Genomic DNA, 15727 nt, shown 5'->3' with positions numbered 1-15727 from the left:
TTCGGTAGAAAATGATTTTCAAAACTTTGAACTACATTTTTCAACTTATTCTTCTCACCGTCACTCGCAAAAGTAAAGGAATTGTAGGTGGACATGCCACCCTCTCCAAAATAATATAGGAATTGGGCTATCTGCATTTTATCGCCCTTTTTGTTAATTTCTGACGGCACTGTTTCCAGTTTTTTAAAAAAATATAGGTGCAATTCCTCTGTTATCACTAATCTTTTATCTAACTTTCAACTTTCTAATCTATTCCCCACTATTACTTCAATTGTCTAATTAGACTGGGAGATGTTTGGTGTTGTGAATAGGAACAATAATTTCAATACGAGTAGTCTGTCTTCATTTCAGTTTTCATTCGAAATACATAAAAACGTTTTTAGACAAAGCTCTGAGATCTTTCTTTTAAATTCAATCGGCATTCTTCATCCTCTTGAAAGTATCCATACATTCACAGTAAAACATTGTTTACACCTGTTTTTTTTGTAGAGTTATTGGCTCGACTACATGTATAAAGCCTTCATCTGAGAGAAAGATTGTTAGTTACATCTCCATCTCGTAAACAAAGCCCCGAGGGGGACAAATTAAATATTCTGCGTGGTATTAGCCGCGAAAGTAGGTAGTACTTTTCTGACAGGCATTCACTAGAACTTATTATGTAGGTACGTTGGGAGAGTTTAATGTTTCGTATGTATCTCTCCTCGAAACAGTCCATAACACAATATAATGTAAGAAAGAAATTTGAATCGTACCAAACAGGTACATCATTTGAGGTCAATTTAATTTTTTTGACCGTGATCAAAATCAATTGAAAATAAATGTTGTTGCATGGACATTTTTCATTTGTTTTTCTATAATAATTAATACCAAGCTAAGAATTAATATCATTTAACAACAAAAGAATGCCCAACATGAACCATGAATTTCTATAAGTAGCAATTAGGTGCAGGTCGTGAATTGGCAAGGCCAATTGTCCGGCTATAAATAAACCCTCGAACTCACTTGGAAAATTTTAGGTTAAATTGCAGATATTGTTGATGAAAATAAAAAAAAGATTTAAACGTTTTTTAATCAATTTTTAATGATAGTGATCGAAAGTGTTAACTGTGAATCCTATTCTGGTAAGAACTAGCTTTAAACGTTGGTGAGTACTTTCGTAAGATTGTAAATACATTTATGATGTTATCATTATTTTGAATAAGAAATTTATCTGTTGATTGAAGATGTAGGTAGTCGCTTTCCGCAATGGAATAGTTTTATACAAATATAAGCATGTCTACAATATTTCCACCTACTGAATTTCGAATGAAGTACTATTGAATTAACAAAATCCTCCGTATAATTTGAAGATATTTTGTGTGAATTGGTTTATTTATGATGATCCATGAGACTTCGGAGCGATGGTGCTACCCTGAGAGCTTATATCGAAAACGCCCCCTAATCCCTTTGAGATTTAACAAAACAGTTCACTACAAATTGATCTTTTTTTATAGGTCGACATATGTCTAACTTTCAAGGATAGCTTACTATACCCATTTTAATTTATGTAATAATGTTCTCACATGATGTGGTAATTAAAAAGATTTTCAGATGGATACGATAATTGTAACAGTACCAGTTGTTGCCCGCGGCTTCGCCAGCGTAGAATTTAGTTTGTCACGTTAAGCTTCGTGACATACCATTTTGACTAAATCGTTACAATATTTTTTAATAACCCAGAACTTCAGGTTTCCAACTTCAAAACTGACAATACAATCGATACAATCTTCATACCCCCATTTTTCCTCCTTAGGGGTGAAAATTCCTGATTCCCTTTCTCCCCCCATGCCCCCTCCCAGGTTGAGACCTGGGAGGGGGCATGAGCGACTCATACTTACCGGAGGCGACTCACACTTACCGGAGTCGCCTGACAACGACTCTCGGGGGTGGTCTTAAGTTCTGTTTCGTTGCCCTCCTGTGTTTGTCCATCTCTCGGAATTTGGGGTCATCCCTGTTCAATGCGTTGTGTGAGTCGCTTAGCACTGGGTTGTCGTGCGCTCGAATTCTGTCGAACGTGTCCTCTGCGTGTTTCCTCATGTATGCGTCCACGTAGTGTATGTTCAGGTCTAGATCTCTGAATATGTACCTATTCGGTACATATCTTGGAGCGTTTACAGCGGCCCTTACTTACGATTCCTTTTCTTGAACTCACCTGCATATTTCAAGATTTTAGGTTCAGTCAATCAATAGGTACCCACTTATATAACATTGAATAGCATCAGCAAAAAAACTGAAAGGATTTGAATGAAATTCATTGGTAATCCTACTAATCCTACTCATACTAATATTATAAATGCGTACAGCCGAAGCTACTGAACCTAGAATCTTGAAATATGCAGGTAGGTTCTTTGTACAGCGTAGCATCAAGAAACGGAATCAGGAATTTCCGACCCGAGGGGAAACAATAGGGGTTCAAAGATTTTATTGAATTTTGACAGTTTTGAAGTTAGAAACCTGAAGTTTTGGGTTGATGAAAAAATATTGTAACTATCCGCTCAAAATGGTGTATCACGAAACTTAATGTGTCAAACCAAATTCTACGCGGGTGAAGCCGCGGGCAACAGCTAGTAATTTATATTTTTACTTTAAAAATACAGTAACTAAAGAAATATGCCAACTGCACTAATTAGCTTCGAGAATCGAATTATGTTAGGTACCTATAAAGAAATTTTGCAAAACTAACACAATCATCAACGACGTCTGCCCTCACGCCTCTGCCCGCGTTCGGGTCGCGTTCTCGGCGATGGCGCTTCATTGCTTAGACCGCCTCTCTACCACGCGTATCGTCCTTCATCGTATTACACTAGACGCAACGCGTACTGGCTTACTGCGTTACGTCAAGGTAATCTTATCGTGATAGCTTTTAAACGATTCGTCCATATTATTAAGTGTAAAAAACAAATTTTTTTTATATTATATACTTGAAATGACAATTGTATCAATTTTAATAAGAGTTTGGCAGATATTCTGAAATATGCATTGTAAAAACGTATACAATTCAATTGTATTTATGGCTCAGTATTTTGCATATCGAGTGGTCCAATGAAAACTATGCATTTTGCTTTTCTCCTTTTTTTGTAACTCAACGCAAAAATGCTCAGACAGGTCAATTTTGCTTTTGAGGGGGACACATTTTAGATGTATATTTCTACCTGAGCCTTCAACCCCCTAGCGAGGGTGAGTAACAACCCGAAAATTTTAAATGGAAAGTGGGGTCGATTGATATATCATTTGAAAGGGCACAAAATTCTCTTTCTAATGATACCTAATTTGTTGTTATATTTACTTGAATAGTTATAAAAAAAGCAAGAACATTTACTCGATATTTTTGGTGTTGATGAAAATGCGCAAAAAACGGCATTTTTATCACTACTACATTCCTCAATTTCTCTCGTGCGTTTTTTGGTTCAAATAACAAAGCAGATAAGTGTACAAAAAGAATTTAGGCAAACGTTCATTGATTCAGTTCGGTTGCTTTCGAAATTATTTCAACTTTACTGTAAAAATGGTTTATTCGATTCCTGAACGAGTTGAAATTGTTAAACTTTATTATCAACATAATAGTTGTGCTAGACTTACTGCTCGCCTCTCTAATAACAGTCATCCCGGGAAAAATGTGAATGATTCGTACGTTGCCAAGTTAGTCCAAAAGTTTGTCGATCTGTTTGTAATGTGAAACACCAGCCACGGAAACTGATCAGAAATGAAGTAGTGGAAGTCGCTGTTTTGGGACATGTTGAATTGGATCATACTCAAAGTACCCGTCAGCTTGCTGCAGCCTCAGGTGTCTCCCGTTCGTCCATAATACGGATATTAAAAGCCTATAAATTTAATCCGTACAAAATTAAATTAGTACAGGAACACAATGAAGATGATCCTGATAGAAGGTTGCAATTTTGTGAACAACTGAGCCAGCTACTAATTGATGATTCGCACCTATCATTCAACACGTGCTTTTCCAATGAGAGTAAATTTTTTTTGAATGGAGCTGTGAATAGGCATAATTGCCGTTACTGGGATGACAGTAACCCACACTTATTCCGAGAGGTCCATACCCAGTACCCTCAAAAAATCAATGTCTGGTGTGGCATATTTAACTGGTGAGGTCTACCTGAACATGCTTGAAGATACAATTGATCCTCTCATAACAGAAATAATTGAAAATGACCAAAATCATAACGATGATCGGCTTCATTTCCAGCAAGATGGAGCACCCCTCAATATGTTGCTCCGGTAGAGTTTTTAGATGATCGGTTTCCTGGACGGTGGATTGGAAGGAGAGGCCCCATCTAATGGCCTGCCAGGTCACTTTTAGACTTTTTCCGTTGGGGACACTTGAAAAATAAATATTTTGCTACGCAACCCGAGTCCATAGAAGATCTTCGCCAACGAATTACAGCAGAGTGCAGAAGTATAACACCTGATATGCTACAAAATGTTAGGAATAGATTTGAACAAAATCTGTATTATTGTATGGAAGCAAATGGGTCACATTTTCAGCACTTGCTGAAGTAGGATTCTACTAAGTCAATTACACATTTCAAAGTACTGGGTTGTAGTTGTTTTTCTTCATAATACCTACATGTTTGAGTGAAATACAACAAATTAGGTATCATTGGAAAGATAATTTTGTGCCCTTTCAAATGATATATCACTCGACCCCACTTCCCATTTAAAATTTTAGGGTTGTTACTCACCCTCGCTAGGGGGTTGAAGGCACAGGTAGAAAAATACATCTAAAATGTGTCCTCCTCAAAAGCAGAATGGACCTGTCAGAGCATTTTTGCGTTAAGTTACAAAAAAAGGAGAAAAGCAAGGTGCATACTTTTCGTTGGACCACTCTGTGTAGTGGCTACCACATAAGAGGTAGAGATATGCTATCTTGGACTCTTTATTTAGAATTATTCAAGATAAACAATCTTACGGAACATTATCTGCATGTAACTCCAACGGTAGAGGCAGTTCACGGCAAGATAGCTCTCAGGCGGCAATAATTTTTTCGACTTACTTAATCATTATATTATGACCAAAATCACACAAAACTTTTGTAAATTGTAAATCCGTTCAGTCGTTTAGCCGTGAAAGAATCACAAACATACTCACATACATACATTTATCCATCCTCACAAACTTTCACATTAGTGGATGGAGTGAAATATTCTGAATATGAGGAAAAACAGATCTGAGATACAATGTAAAGAAGTGAGTAGAAACCAAATTCAAGTTTTTGTGCTCTTGGGCAAAATAATATAAAACTGCCGTATTTTACCTCCAACGATTGGACTATAAAACTGATTTGTCGAAATCGTGTTATTGATCCCAACAATCCACTCTTTATATTGTGAGGAACACGGTAAGAAAAAAATTTGTTTAATCAGTAATACCCATATTTCTGGAAAAATATTGATTTATAATTAATTCAAGATTAGAAAAAACAAATTGTAATTATTTAATGAATCAATATGAATACAACTCATTTCTGTTACTGCATAAACAAGTAGTTTGACCAGAAGGCAAATACACCAAGTAACTGAGTTTGTGTCGACTGAAGAGGTGAACAGTTCGACAAGTTCGGTTGAAGAATATTTTAATTATTTCAGAAATTTTATCTCAACAATTCATTTCAAACGTTTTGAACTATTATCTGACAAAACAAAGACTAAGGCATTCCGTTCCATGTTGGTGGACAACCTTTATTGTACAAAACACGAAATATTTGTATATTTCTGTAACATAATGTTTATATTACGAGAGTGAATTGTTTTTACGACCTTGAATTGCTAGAAGAAGGTGAGTGATTAATAAAATACCATGTTATATCCGTTAATGAATATTATATATAATTCATCGGAGGCATTTCAGTGTTGTCCTTACTAAATTACTCCGGTAGTCTAATCAACAAGTTCAAAAACATGAAAAATAGAGATGAAAATCCTAAAATAATGAGCGATAGCTGATTTGATTGGGAATCACCTCTAGAAAAATGCTTTTGAAGGATTTTGGTGCAGGTAAAAAATTGCAATTGTCATTAAAAAAATTAGATTTAAAAAAGATGGTATTTAGTTTTTTGTTAATAACTCAAAAAAATATTAATATTTAAGCAATTTTGAAAAAAGTTCGTTGAAGAGGAGGAAATTTCCGACAAAAAAGTCCCGACTCCCGAAACTCTATCTCCATTATTTATAATTTTAATTTGACGTTGAAAATAGAGTTCCGCGCGGCTGTTACGGCATACGGGTGCTGCCGCTGAAGAGAGTTTATCAAAAGAAATAATTTTTTTATAGGGCTCCACGAAGTTTAAAATTCATTTTTGAAAAATGGTGATGAAACTTTTTTCTACGGGACTCGATTCATTCAAGTGTTAAGAAGACACTAGATTTTTTTCAAATTTTTAAAATGACATTTTATGTTTAAAAAAAATATTTCTTTTGATAAACTCTCTTTAGCGGCAGCGTGCGCATGCCGTAACAGCCGCGCGGAACCCTATTTTGAACGTCAAATTAAAATTATAAATATTGGAGATAGAGTGTCGGGAGTTGGGACTTTTTTATCGGAAATTTTCTCCTCTTTAACGAGCTTTTTTCAAAATTGCTTAAATATTAATATTTTTTGAGTTTATAACGAAAAACTAAATACCATTTTTTTAAAATCTTATTTTGTTAATATCAATTGCAATTTTTTACCTGTACCAAAATCATTCAAAAATATTTTTCTAGAGGTGATTCCGAATGAGCTATCGCTCATATTTTTACCTTTATCTTTATTTTTCATGTTTTTGAACTTGTTGATTAGACTACTGGCAACAATACAATGTTTTAAGTAGGTCAACATAGATATCACGATCGATTACGTGCAATTTATCAACACAAAATATTTTCTAGCAGTAACAATAGTATACTTCGCAACGATTATGTACTCGTGATGATGGTTATTAATACACGAGCATTAATCGGGATACGAAACGAGCCGAAGGCGACTTTCGTATGGTTTATGTGAGTGTAACCATTACATGAGAGTTGCATACCTACACTATTTTTTCTACACCCGATAAATAATGAAAAATTATAAACATTTCATTTATATTTGTATTGAACACAACAAGAGTACTCGCTATTTTTAATGCTATTTATATTAATATTGAACATAATAATTAAAACTGATCGGATTCCTCCAAAATATCAACATTAGTTATTGTGTAGTTTGAAAAGTATATTCCAGATTCCTCTGATCTGGAAGTGGAAGGAATATTAACATTTGCTTCGCCTCTTGGATGTTATATACTATTTCAGTCAATAAAGACCATTATTATTATTCAACCGTAGTATGCGTTGGTCAGGCTCCATCCCCGAGACCCCGATACATCCGGGAGGGCGTGCCATCATTATCAACCAATGACCACTCCCCACACCGTGTGGTAAATGATCATTGGATTCGAGAATCATGTACCCTGAGCAAGCGCAGTGACAGCCTTCTGCATCTGTCCGGCTAAGATTTCTGCCTTAGTGCGGCAAGCCGGTATGATTTTAAGATTCGAGAGTAGAGTGACAGAGTGGATTGAGTTTGCGGAGTTCGAAGAATTAAAACTCGATATTTTATCCGTTTCTCCTCCTCTTTTAGGATGATATTCGTTTCACCAGGAGCTGAAAACTCCAAGACAAATATCGTCTTGTTCTGGTGGTCGAGAAGGACTACATCAGGCCTATTAGTTTGTATGAGCTTGAGGGTGGGAAACGAATAGTTCCTACAACGGATTCAATATACTCCGGAGTGTAGGGCAACACCGGTGTCTCGTCATTACCGTAAGAATACCGTAGATGGAAGTATATCACTCTTAGGGTCGCGTTATATCGATAGATATAGGCCAAGACCGCATAGGCTGGACATGCTGATTACAAGTGCATTAGGGTCGCGGGCGCCTCGCGGCAGGCCCTGCACCTTGTGTCAGGAACCTCTATACCCATCACGCGACTGCGATAGACTAAGGTGTTGTAGACACCATCCTGGCAAACCATGATGAACCCGTCAGTTTCCGAATTCAGTCAAGTCGACCTGAGGAAAGCGAAAGTCAGGCGCTTTCATAAGCCATTTCTCCAATGTTATTGAAGAAGACCCCATGCATTGGCTCTGCGGCTTTTATATGAGCTTTTTGCTGAACGGGTTCCAACTCGGTGACAGAGTTGTGGTCACCTCGTTCAGTGTAGAAAACTAAACCGAGTTCATCAGCTGCTCGGGAGCTGATGAACTCGGTTTGATGAGAAAATAAATGCTCCAATTCCTGCTCTCTCATGGTCACGGACCATGCAGATAAGTGGATCCGAACTCCTCACGACTTTACAGGCTGTATTCAGACCATTTTGTCATGTAGACCCTCCAAACTCAAAAGTCCACGGCCTCCTTTTGTCGGAGGAAGTACAACCGTGGAACGGACGTTTTGGAATGCAAAGTCCTATAAAGATGCATCATTTTTCGGGTCTTTACGTCGAGTTGATACAGCTCCTCTCGAGTCCTCTTCACTACTCCAAACGAGAAGAGTAAGATTGGAACGGCAATCATATTTGTTGCAGCAACTTTGTTCTACCCCGACAGTTCTAATGACCAGATCTGTCAAAGTTTGGGCTGATACTTGCCCCGAAGAGAGTTCTTCCCTGCTGTTATCTCTTGTGAGTGGCGTGGTTCCACACTGAAGTAAGTATACGTCTCTCCGGCATTCAAACGGTGTAGGATGCTTCCATCTACGACCTGCACATCCTCTCCGTAGTCCCAGCATCGTTCTCTTTTTAGATGGATCATTGCACATTTGTACTCTTCTACCACCCCAAGGACTGATGAAGAGGCATGGCGTTTACGATCATCCATTTAAAACAAATGGGTGACCTTGTGCCTCCGGTTTTAGGGGTACCACAGTTATACCCTCGAGTATTTCTGAGCCGCTTGAGTATTTCTGAGCCGCTCGAGTATTTCTTAGCCGCTCGAGTATTTCTGAGCGCAACGGATAATGGCAATAGTGAGATGCAGAAGAGAAGGGGACTCAGGAAATCGTCCTAATATACACCTCTTCTGTAAGTGCCCCACCCTGTTTGGACTCTGGCTTCAGTATCTGTATCTGTAGAGTAGGGAGGATGAGTGTAGGCCCACAGCACTCAGGCCGCATAGGACCCATTGTACATCTTCCCGAAGAGTTGTCCATCCTGTCCTTTCCAGGAAGGTGATCAGGTCTCTGGGATACATCTCCTTCATATCGGCACACTCTTATTGACGATAACTCCGGACATTCGCATAGGACATGCCTGACAGTTTCATCTTCTTGTTCACACATTCTGCATAGAGGTGTGTCCACTAGCCCCATATTGTGTAGTTGACAGTGGCCAGTCAGAAATTCTATTGTTAAGCGTAGATTTTTCCTGATCATTGCCAGATATTTCTTCGGCGCCAGTTTCCCTGGGTCGCCCAGGGTGATCGTGGCAAGATTCCATCCTTTGATTTCATCCCGTCTCTTCAGGGATTGAACATGGGTGTGACGTTTGGCTAGTTCCGTTTAGGGATTGAGCATGATTGTAACATTTGGCTAGTAATTGTCGAAGTCATCAGGCCGTAGGTGCCACTGGGTACTAAAACTCTTAGTCCAGCCGCTTCCTTGGCTGAAGAGTCGACAATGCGATTATCTTTACTCCTGTCGTGCTGTTTAACCCATCTAAGGATAATGTTATTATCTACCGAGGCTTTGGCTAAATCTTGGTGGCACTCTAGTACTAGCCCTGAGGTAAAATGGGCTCTGGCTTGACCAGATGCTATGGTGAAGCGAGTTCGCCAGAGTGGTATCAGTTGTTCAATGCATCTCACTAAAATTGTCGGGTACCGCAAGGCATCTGAGGAAATGCAAGATGAGCTCATGCGTTATTGTATCAAATGCCTTTGTAATCGATCCAGGCATTAGAGAGGTTACGCTCATATTGTATCGAGTATTGCGTTACATATCTATCGATATGTATTATTATTGCTATTCTCTATAGAGTTCAATATTGTATTGGAAATGCTGATTTTATTCTGATCATAACTTTCAATGTAGTCTTTTGCCACTGAATTGAATTTTCAGCCACCATGACGTTTCAACGCAGTAATACCACAACTTGCATCAACTAATACGGTTGCAGATGTCTTGCAAAAACAATGCCCTGTATATTAATTCGGATCGAACAGATTTAAATATGTTGCTATTTGCTTTCCTACATTACCAAATGTTATACATTTGTATAATACCAGTATATACCAGTATATACATTGCATCTACAAATCAAATGGCATAACATTACAAGGAATTAATAAAAGGGAAGGAGAAACTAGTGCAACACGCTCTCGCGAGGGGGAAAGTGGACAGCGTCTCTCACGTTGTTAGTGAGATCTTGACTTTGATCTGCAGACTACCGAATAGCTGTGGTTCTTTTTCACATCTCCTGCCTTAGGCTTATTTCTCAATTAACATTGAATTGCTCACGTTCAGGCTTACTACAGATACTCCCGGACCAAGCGCATGCCAAAAAACGGATTAGAATTCCCAATTGTTAAAGTTATGGTCATCGGGTTTTTGGCAGGCGTCTTTGGAAATGCGTCTGTGTCGCCTCTCCAAAACATGCATGTGTACAACTTTTTAAAAATTGTAGTTGTTGATGTTCTGGAGAAACTCCACAAAGGCTTTTCATTTTTTGAGAGTACCTCTAGTACCCTCTAGCAAGCGTATGAGGTCATTATTCGAACTCAACATATCTCATATATTAATCATAGAACTTAGTTTCTGGAAAGCCTGAGAGTTCTATCTCCCCTGCTCCGCCGTCGCGAAGATGCCCCGGTGGCTCGCATTGCTCAGGGAGGGGGGCGTTGTAGGTATGGGTGGTGATTCTTCATTTTCCTGTATTTCTGAGTAGCTTGCTCCTACTATCCTGTCTGCTCGGGTGCCAACGACTTCATCGCAGCTGACTTAATTTGTTCGAATCTGTGGGAAGTCATCGTAACAGTGGTTTACCCACCCCCACGCATTGGTGGAATATATTTAGGGCATCTGGCTTCTTTTCTGAGTTCCAGGTCGGTCAGTTTTTCTCTATAGACTATATATTCCACACTGTTAGCTGGGTGGGAACCTGCGCAGTTGACGTACTTCACAGGTGTCTCTCTTGGTTTGGTGCACTCATATGTGGGATGTTGTTCTGCACATCCTAGAGTTATTTCTTAAATCCCCATTTGACTCACATATATAAGATATTTGGGACGTTTCTTTTCAAATGGTTCCTCCTATTCTTTCTGGGAGAAGGTTCGAAGTCCTCGTCAGTCGTTGTTGTGTTCCGTTTTGTTTCTTCCTTTTTGTTATATGTTTGAGCTTGGGTTTTTGTTTCCAGCATCTTTTCCTTTGCAATTTTTTCTCTTTTCTGAGGTTAATGACCTCTTGTGTTGCGTTATTAGTTTGAAGAGTAGATATTAGTTCTGTCAGGCAGGGAACGGGAAGCTCTGTGGTATTTTTCTTGGATGTTGTGTTTTTTTGAAGAGTATGTTTTTCCATTTCCTAGTATTGGAAAAATATATTCTGTGACCTTCCTTTGCCTATTATGTCATAGTTAACCTTTCGTGTTTTATTTTCTAATGCCTTATCTGCCTCCGAGCTCCTTTCAGCATTATAATTATCTCCAGTTTACTCTTCAGGACTGTCTTGGTGGGCCTATATCCACAAAGGCGGTAATTTTTTTCCATGAACTGTTCTTGTTCTATCTGTTTTTCTACTTTTTTCCAATGTTCATTCAGTGTGGCCATTTTGTTTTGGCTAGGGCTTGTAAAATCTCGTGACATTGTTCTTCTCTATTTTTCCCCGTAGGTTCTGTGGTAAGAATATAAGGTTCTTTTTTTTTAGGACAAAGCACAAGCACTACAGAAAAATCTTTAAGAGCGGTGCCACAGTTCTGCAAATGAAAGAGTTCTTGAAGAGTGAAGTTCGAGGTGTACTGAGTTGAACCTCAAAACTATGAGCAGTCACAGTCTATCGCGAATTTCTGATATGTATCGCTCTTGGTAGAATCAAATGTACCAAGTCACTTGAACACTTTCCGTGAAAGTATCTATAGAAGGGAGATAAAAAATCCCCAACTATTCTTCGATGTTCCAGACTATCAAGGTTGCGAGTGAATTTCGCGTCTCTAATCAGGCGGATGACTCTTTTCTGGATGGAATCCTGCAGCTTCAGGGTATGCTTAGGGTATGCATTAGAACAATAGAGCTTTATAAAGCATCAAAAGTTGCTGCGTTCCCCTCCGGAGAGGGTTTTGATGGTAGTAAATACTCGCAGTGTTTCTCAGCCAACTTCAACCTTTCTCTTTGGTCTTATGGGTCATCTATTTTAGTATAAAAGTTGATCACTTTCTTTTGGCTTGTAGGTGACAGCCATATTTGCTGAGTCAAATTCCTTATCCTCTATTACCCACATTGTGTCAAATTCTGTTCGGATATTTGTTGCTTTCCTGTTAGTTACGAGGAAAGTCTCTTTTCTCTCTTTTATGTGCTGTTCCATATTCGCTGATGAAGTCTTCTAGTTTCTCGAGAGTTTGGGATTTTTCCTGCATTTGAGGGTTAAGGGGTGGGTTTTCCATATTATTGTCGTTTGCTATTGAGTCTTTCTCCAAGTCCACTTCAAATCTTGTTGGAGTCGCAGTTGTCTTTTCATTACCTTTGGTAGGTTCCTTCTCATATAAGGGCCATCTTATTCAGGTTCATGGGGTTGGTTTTCTTCAAGAACTTCCTCACTCTACTGAATTCTCCGGGCTCTGAACCCAGGGGGTGCTTCTTCATTTATTGTGGATTTCTCAATTGGATGTGGAGGTAACAACTCCAGCGAAAAGTGTGGTGGATTTAATTCTTGATCAAATTTCACTGAAGGTGTGGTGAATTATTGACTTCGCTGATTTTCAAGTTAGTCGAAATGTGTAAGACTTTTTGTAGGACAAAAAAATGGAATGTACCCAAGCTGATAACTTTTTTGATGGCTGTTTTTTTCAAAAAAAGTGAGTTTCTTTTGGAAAGTGTAGCAGAACTCACTGTACTGATAGCACTCTGTGAATGTTCTAGGGAACTATAATGAAAAACTGCAAACCCTAATAAATTTATGGTGTTGATTCCTGGGTTGTTTAAGATGAACTACAGCCTTGAACCTGCGTCTCATAATGAAGTCATTTTCTCATTTTCAATTTTAAAAAAATTATTAGATTGGATTTATGTTGGAACTGGGACTCATTAAATCATCCAGAAAATTTGTGTTGATTTGTCACGATTGTTTGAAATTTAAAACTCATTTTGCACGAAACACAGTATGTAATATAAATCGTGTGTTCTATTCTGATGATTTTTCCCGCCACACAAAGTTATAATCGTTCTACAACAGCCTTGGCATACTTTGAGGACAGAATGGGGATATCATACCACCATATAGCTTATCATCTTGAGGAATACACGATGAAATCCTGAGGATGCAACGCTGTAATGTCCTACAATAACCAGGCTGTGATGAAATTGGGATATCCTTCGAATCATATTCCGGGAAGAGACCGACATCGTCCTTGGGATGAGGTGTAGTGCTATTTGGGCGCTATCAATGGGTTGAGTATATCGGTCGGTAGCCATTTGATTAGCGTGGGTGATTCTTTCTTTTCACTTAATCAATCGCTATATAAAGTTTGGTTCGAATCGAAATGGAAGAATAGAAATTTATTAGGTTTCAAATATCAACTCGGAGAATCCATATAGATATATTGCGATGTTATTACTGTTTATGAAAACGGCTTGAGCCATCATATCTTATATCCAAAGATTGCAATTCTCATCAAATGAAAACAGTTTTTTTCTCAAACGAACGTTGGAGTATTTGCAAACCAAGGAACGTTGTTGAGAACCACTCAGCTATATTGAAAGGAGCGTACCGTAATACGTATAGAAAAACCATAAATTAGAACTTTGACAAATGACGAGTGATGACGACTTCTATACTCAAGGTATAGGAAATTAGGAAGTTAGGAGGTCCGGATTACGGAAGACCGCTCTAGAGATCTGTTGTCGAAAGATGCGAACTGAGACAGTACGACAGGCTTTAGCTTTGATTGGGAAGGAGCGTTCCAAAGAACGACGACACGGATGTAAGGATTCACTTGGAGTATTGGTGGAGAGTTTTGGGTGCCTATCCGGTGTTTACCGGACGGACAATACAGGTGAAAATTTGTATTTTTCCTGCATACCGTCCGACACGTACTAAAAACCGCAAGTTGAAAAATGAAACCTTGTTAATAGCCCGCACTTCTGCGAGTTGTCTTTCTTAAGGGGGTGACAGCTGGTTGACAAGTTAACGTGAAGATATATGTATATCTTTTATCAACATTCAACGGAAATGTTTTCAGTGCTATTCTTGTGGAATACAGGATACATTTTTTTATCACGGCTATGAGTTTTTGATTTCACAACGGGAAGATGAAAATAATTCACATTTGAAAATTCACTCGGAAATTTTTATATCAACCGGTACTCGAGATAGTACCTATCATCATCCTCTTGAATTGAATTGAAAAGGGAATATTATGAAGAGATATTGTTTTTTTTGGATGAAAAATCTTTTTGATGTTCTACTTGTAATAACTGCCATTGCGATAGTAACGTAAAATATTATTTTATGCATAGGAATCGAGGTTGACTACCCGGTTCTTCGGTGTCGATTATTTCCAGATAAAAAAGCGTTTGAACTACTTAATGATTGTCGGATCTTTGAGCGTCGTTGTGATCATTTACGAGTTCGGCTAGACTAAACAAATGTATATATTACATCCTGCCGATGATCATACGCTTGGGAAAGTTAAAACCGCTGGATGAGGTTTTTGTGGCTAGCATTGCTGACACGAGGGCTTGGGAGTTTTTGCGAGAGACACGAAAAAGTCGTTCACCGGAGCCCGTCGAGACGAGATCAGGGTTCTCATCCCTTAGCCTTCGAGGCTGAGGAAGGTGGCCTAAATAGGGAAGTTATTTTGTTTCCAAGCGCGCGATGCGAAATTTAAGGAAAATCGGTAGTGAAATCGTAAATCGGTAATGGGTACAGGGAAGTTGAAAGTAAAAGTTTTGGTATTGAAGACACACCGGGTAACCGGAACCTATGGTTGACCATGAACCACCAAAGAGGCGTTATGTGAGTGTTTGTTTTTTTTTACTAATCAGTTGATTTTGAGAAAGAGTTCACATATTATTTTGTCTGAGTCCACTTCCTATTTGCAAAGATGTTATATATTGTTGGGTCCCTAGTGCTGATTGTTCAACTAGAGTTAAATTGAGTAAGGCTTTCGCAGTTAAGATTTTCAGTGTTACGATCTTCGTTCGGGTCTGAAGGTCGTCGTGGTTTGGAACTGTATCCTAACTTTTCGCCAGCACGAGTGGCTGGTTTCAAGTACAACATCAAAACCTGCTTCAGATCCGGAAACACCATCCGTAGCACCCTCACGAAAACCAGGCCATAATGAAGCGGAAAACGGTCAACTCTCGCCGAACGGTCATCTCTCGCTAAACCGGTGATGCGGTGAGGGGGAAGAGGGGATAGGTGGAAAATCTGTTCAAAATCTGTTTTTCCGTTAATCAGCTGTCGCCTCCATACGAATGACAACTCTCAGATGTTGAGTAACTTGTG

At 38.7% G+C, this 15727-nt stretch overlaps 1 protein-coding gene across 8 annotated transcripts in view; it reads left to right on the top strand.

The window, feature by feature from the left end:
* LOC111510906 (organic cation transporter protein) overlaps positions 1-15727 on the top strand; it is a 205714-nt gene that overhangs the window by 126451 nt on the left and 63536 nt on the right. The window contains exon 1 of one of the 8 annotated variants that reach the window (XM_074177160.1): positions 4985-5241. The exons of 4 other annotated variants lie outside the window; for them this stretch is intronic. Coding sequence is in view for 1 of the 4 variants with exons in the window: in XM_074177158.1 (XP_074033259.1) it covers positions 15213-15235 (23 nt within the window). In the remaining 3 variants the exon portion in view is untranslated. 3 more of the 8 variants (XM_074177159.1, XM_074177161.1, XM_074177158.1) reach the window with 3 other exon arrangements.

Source organism: Leptinotarsa decemlineata, unplaced genomic scaffold, assembly GCF_025532065.1.
Source record: "Leptinotarsa decemlineata unplaced genomic scaffold, Ldec_3_MD MMD2_tig00002159_RagTag_RagTag, whole genome shotgun sequence".
In the NCBI taxonomy this organism is placed as follows: Eukaryota; Metazoa; Arthropoda; class Insecta; order Coleoptera; family Chrysomelidae; genus Leptinotarsa; species Leptinotarsa decemlineata.
The sequence above is the reverse complement of the archived record's forward strand: the minus strand, read 5'-3'. Positions and strand labels throughout refer to the sequence as shown.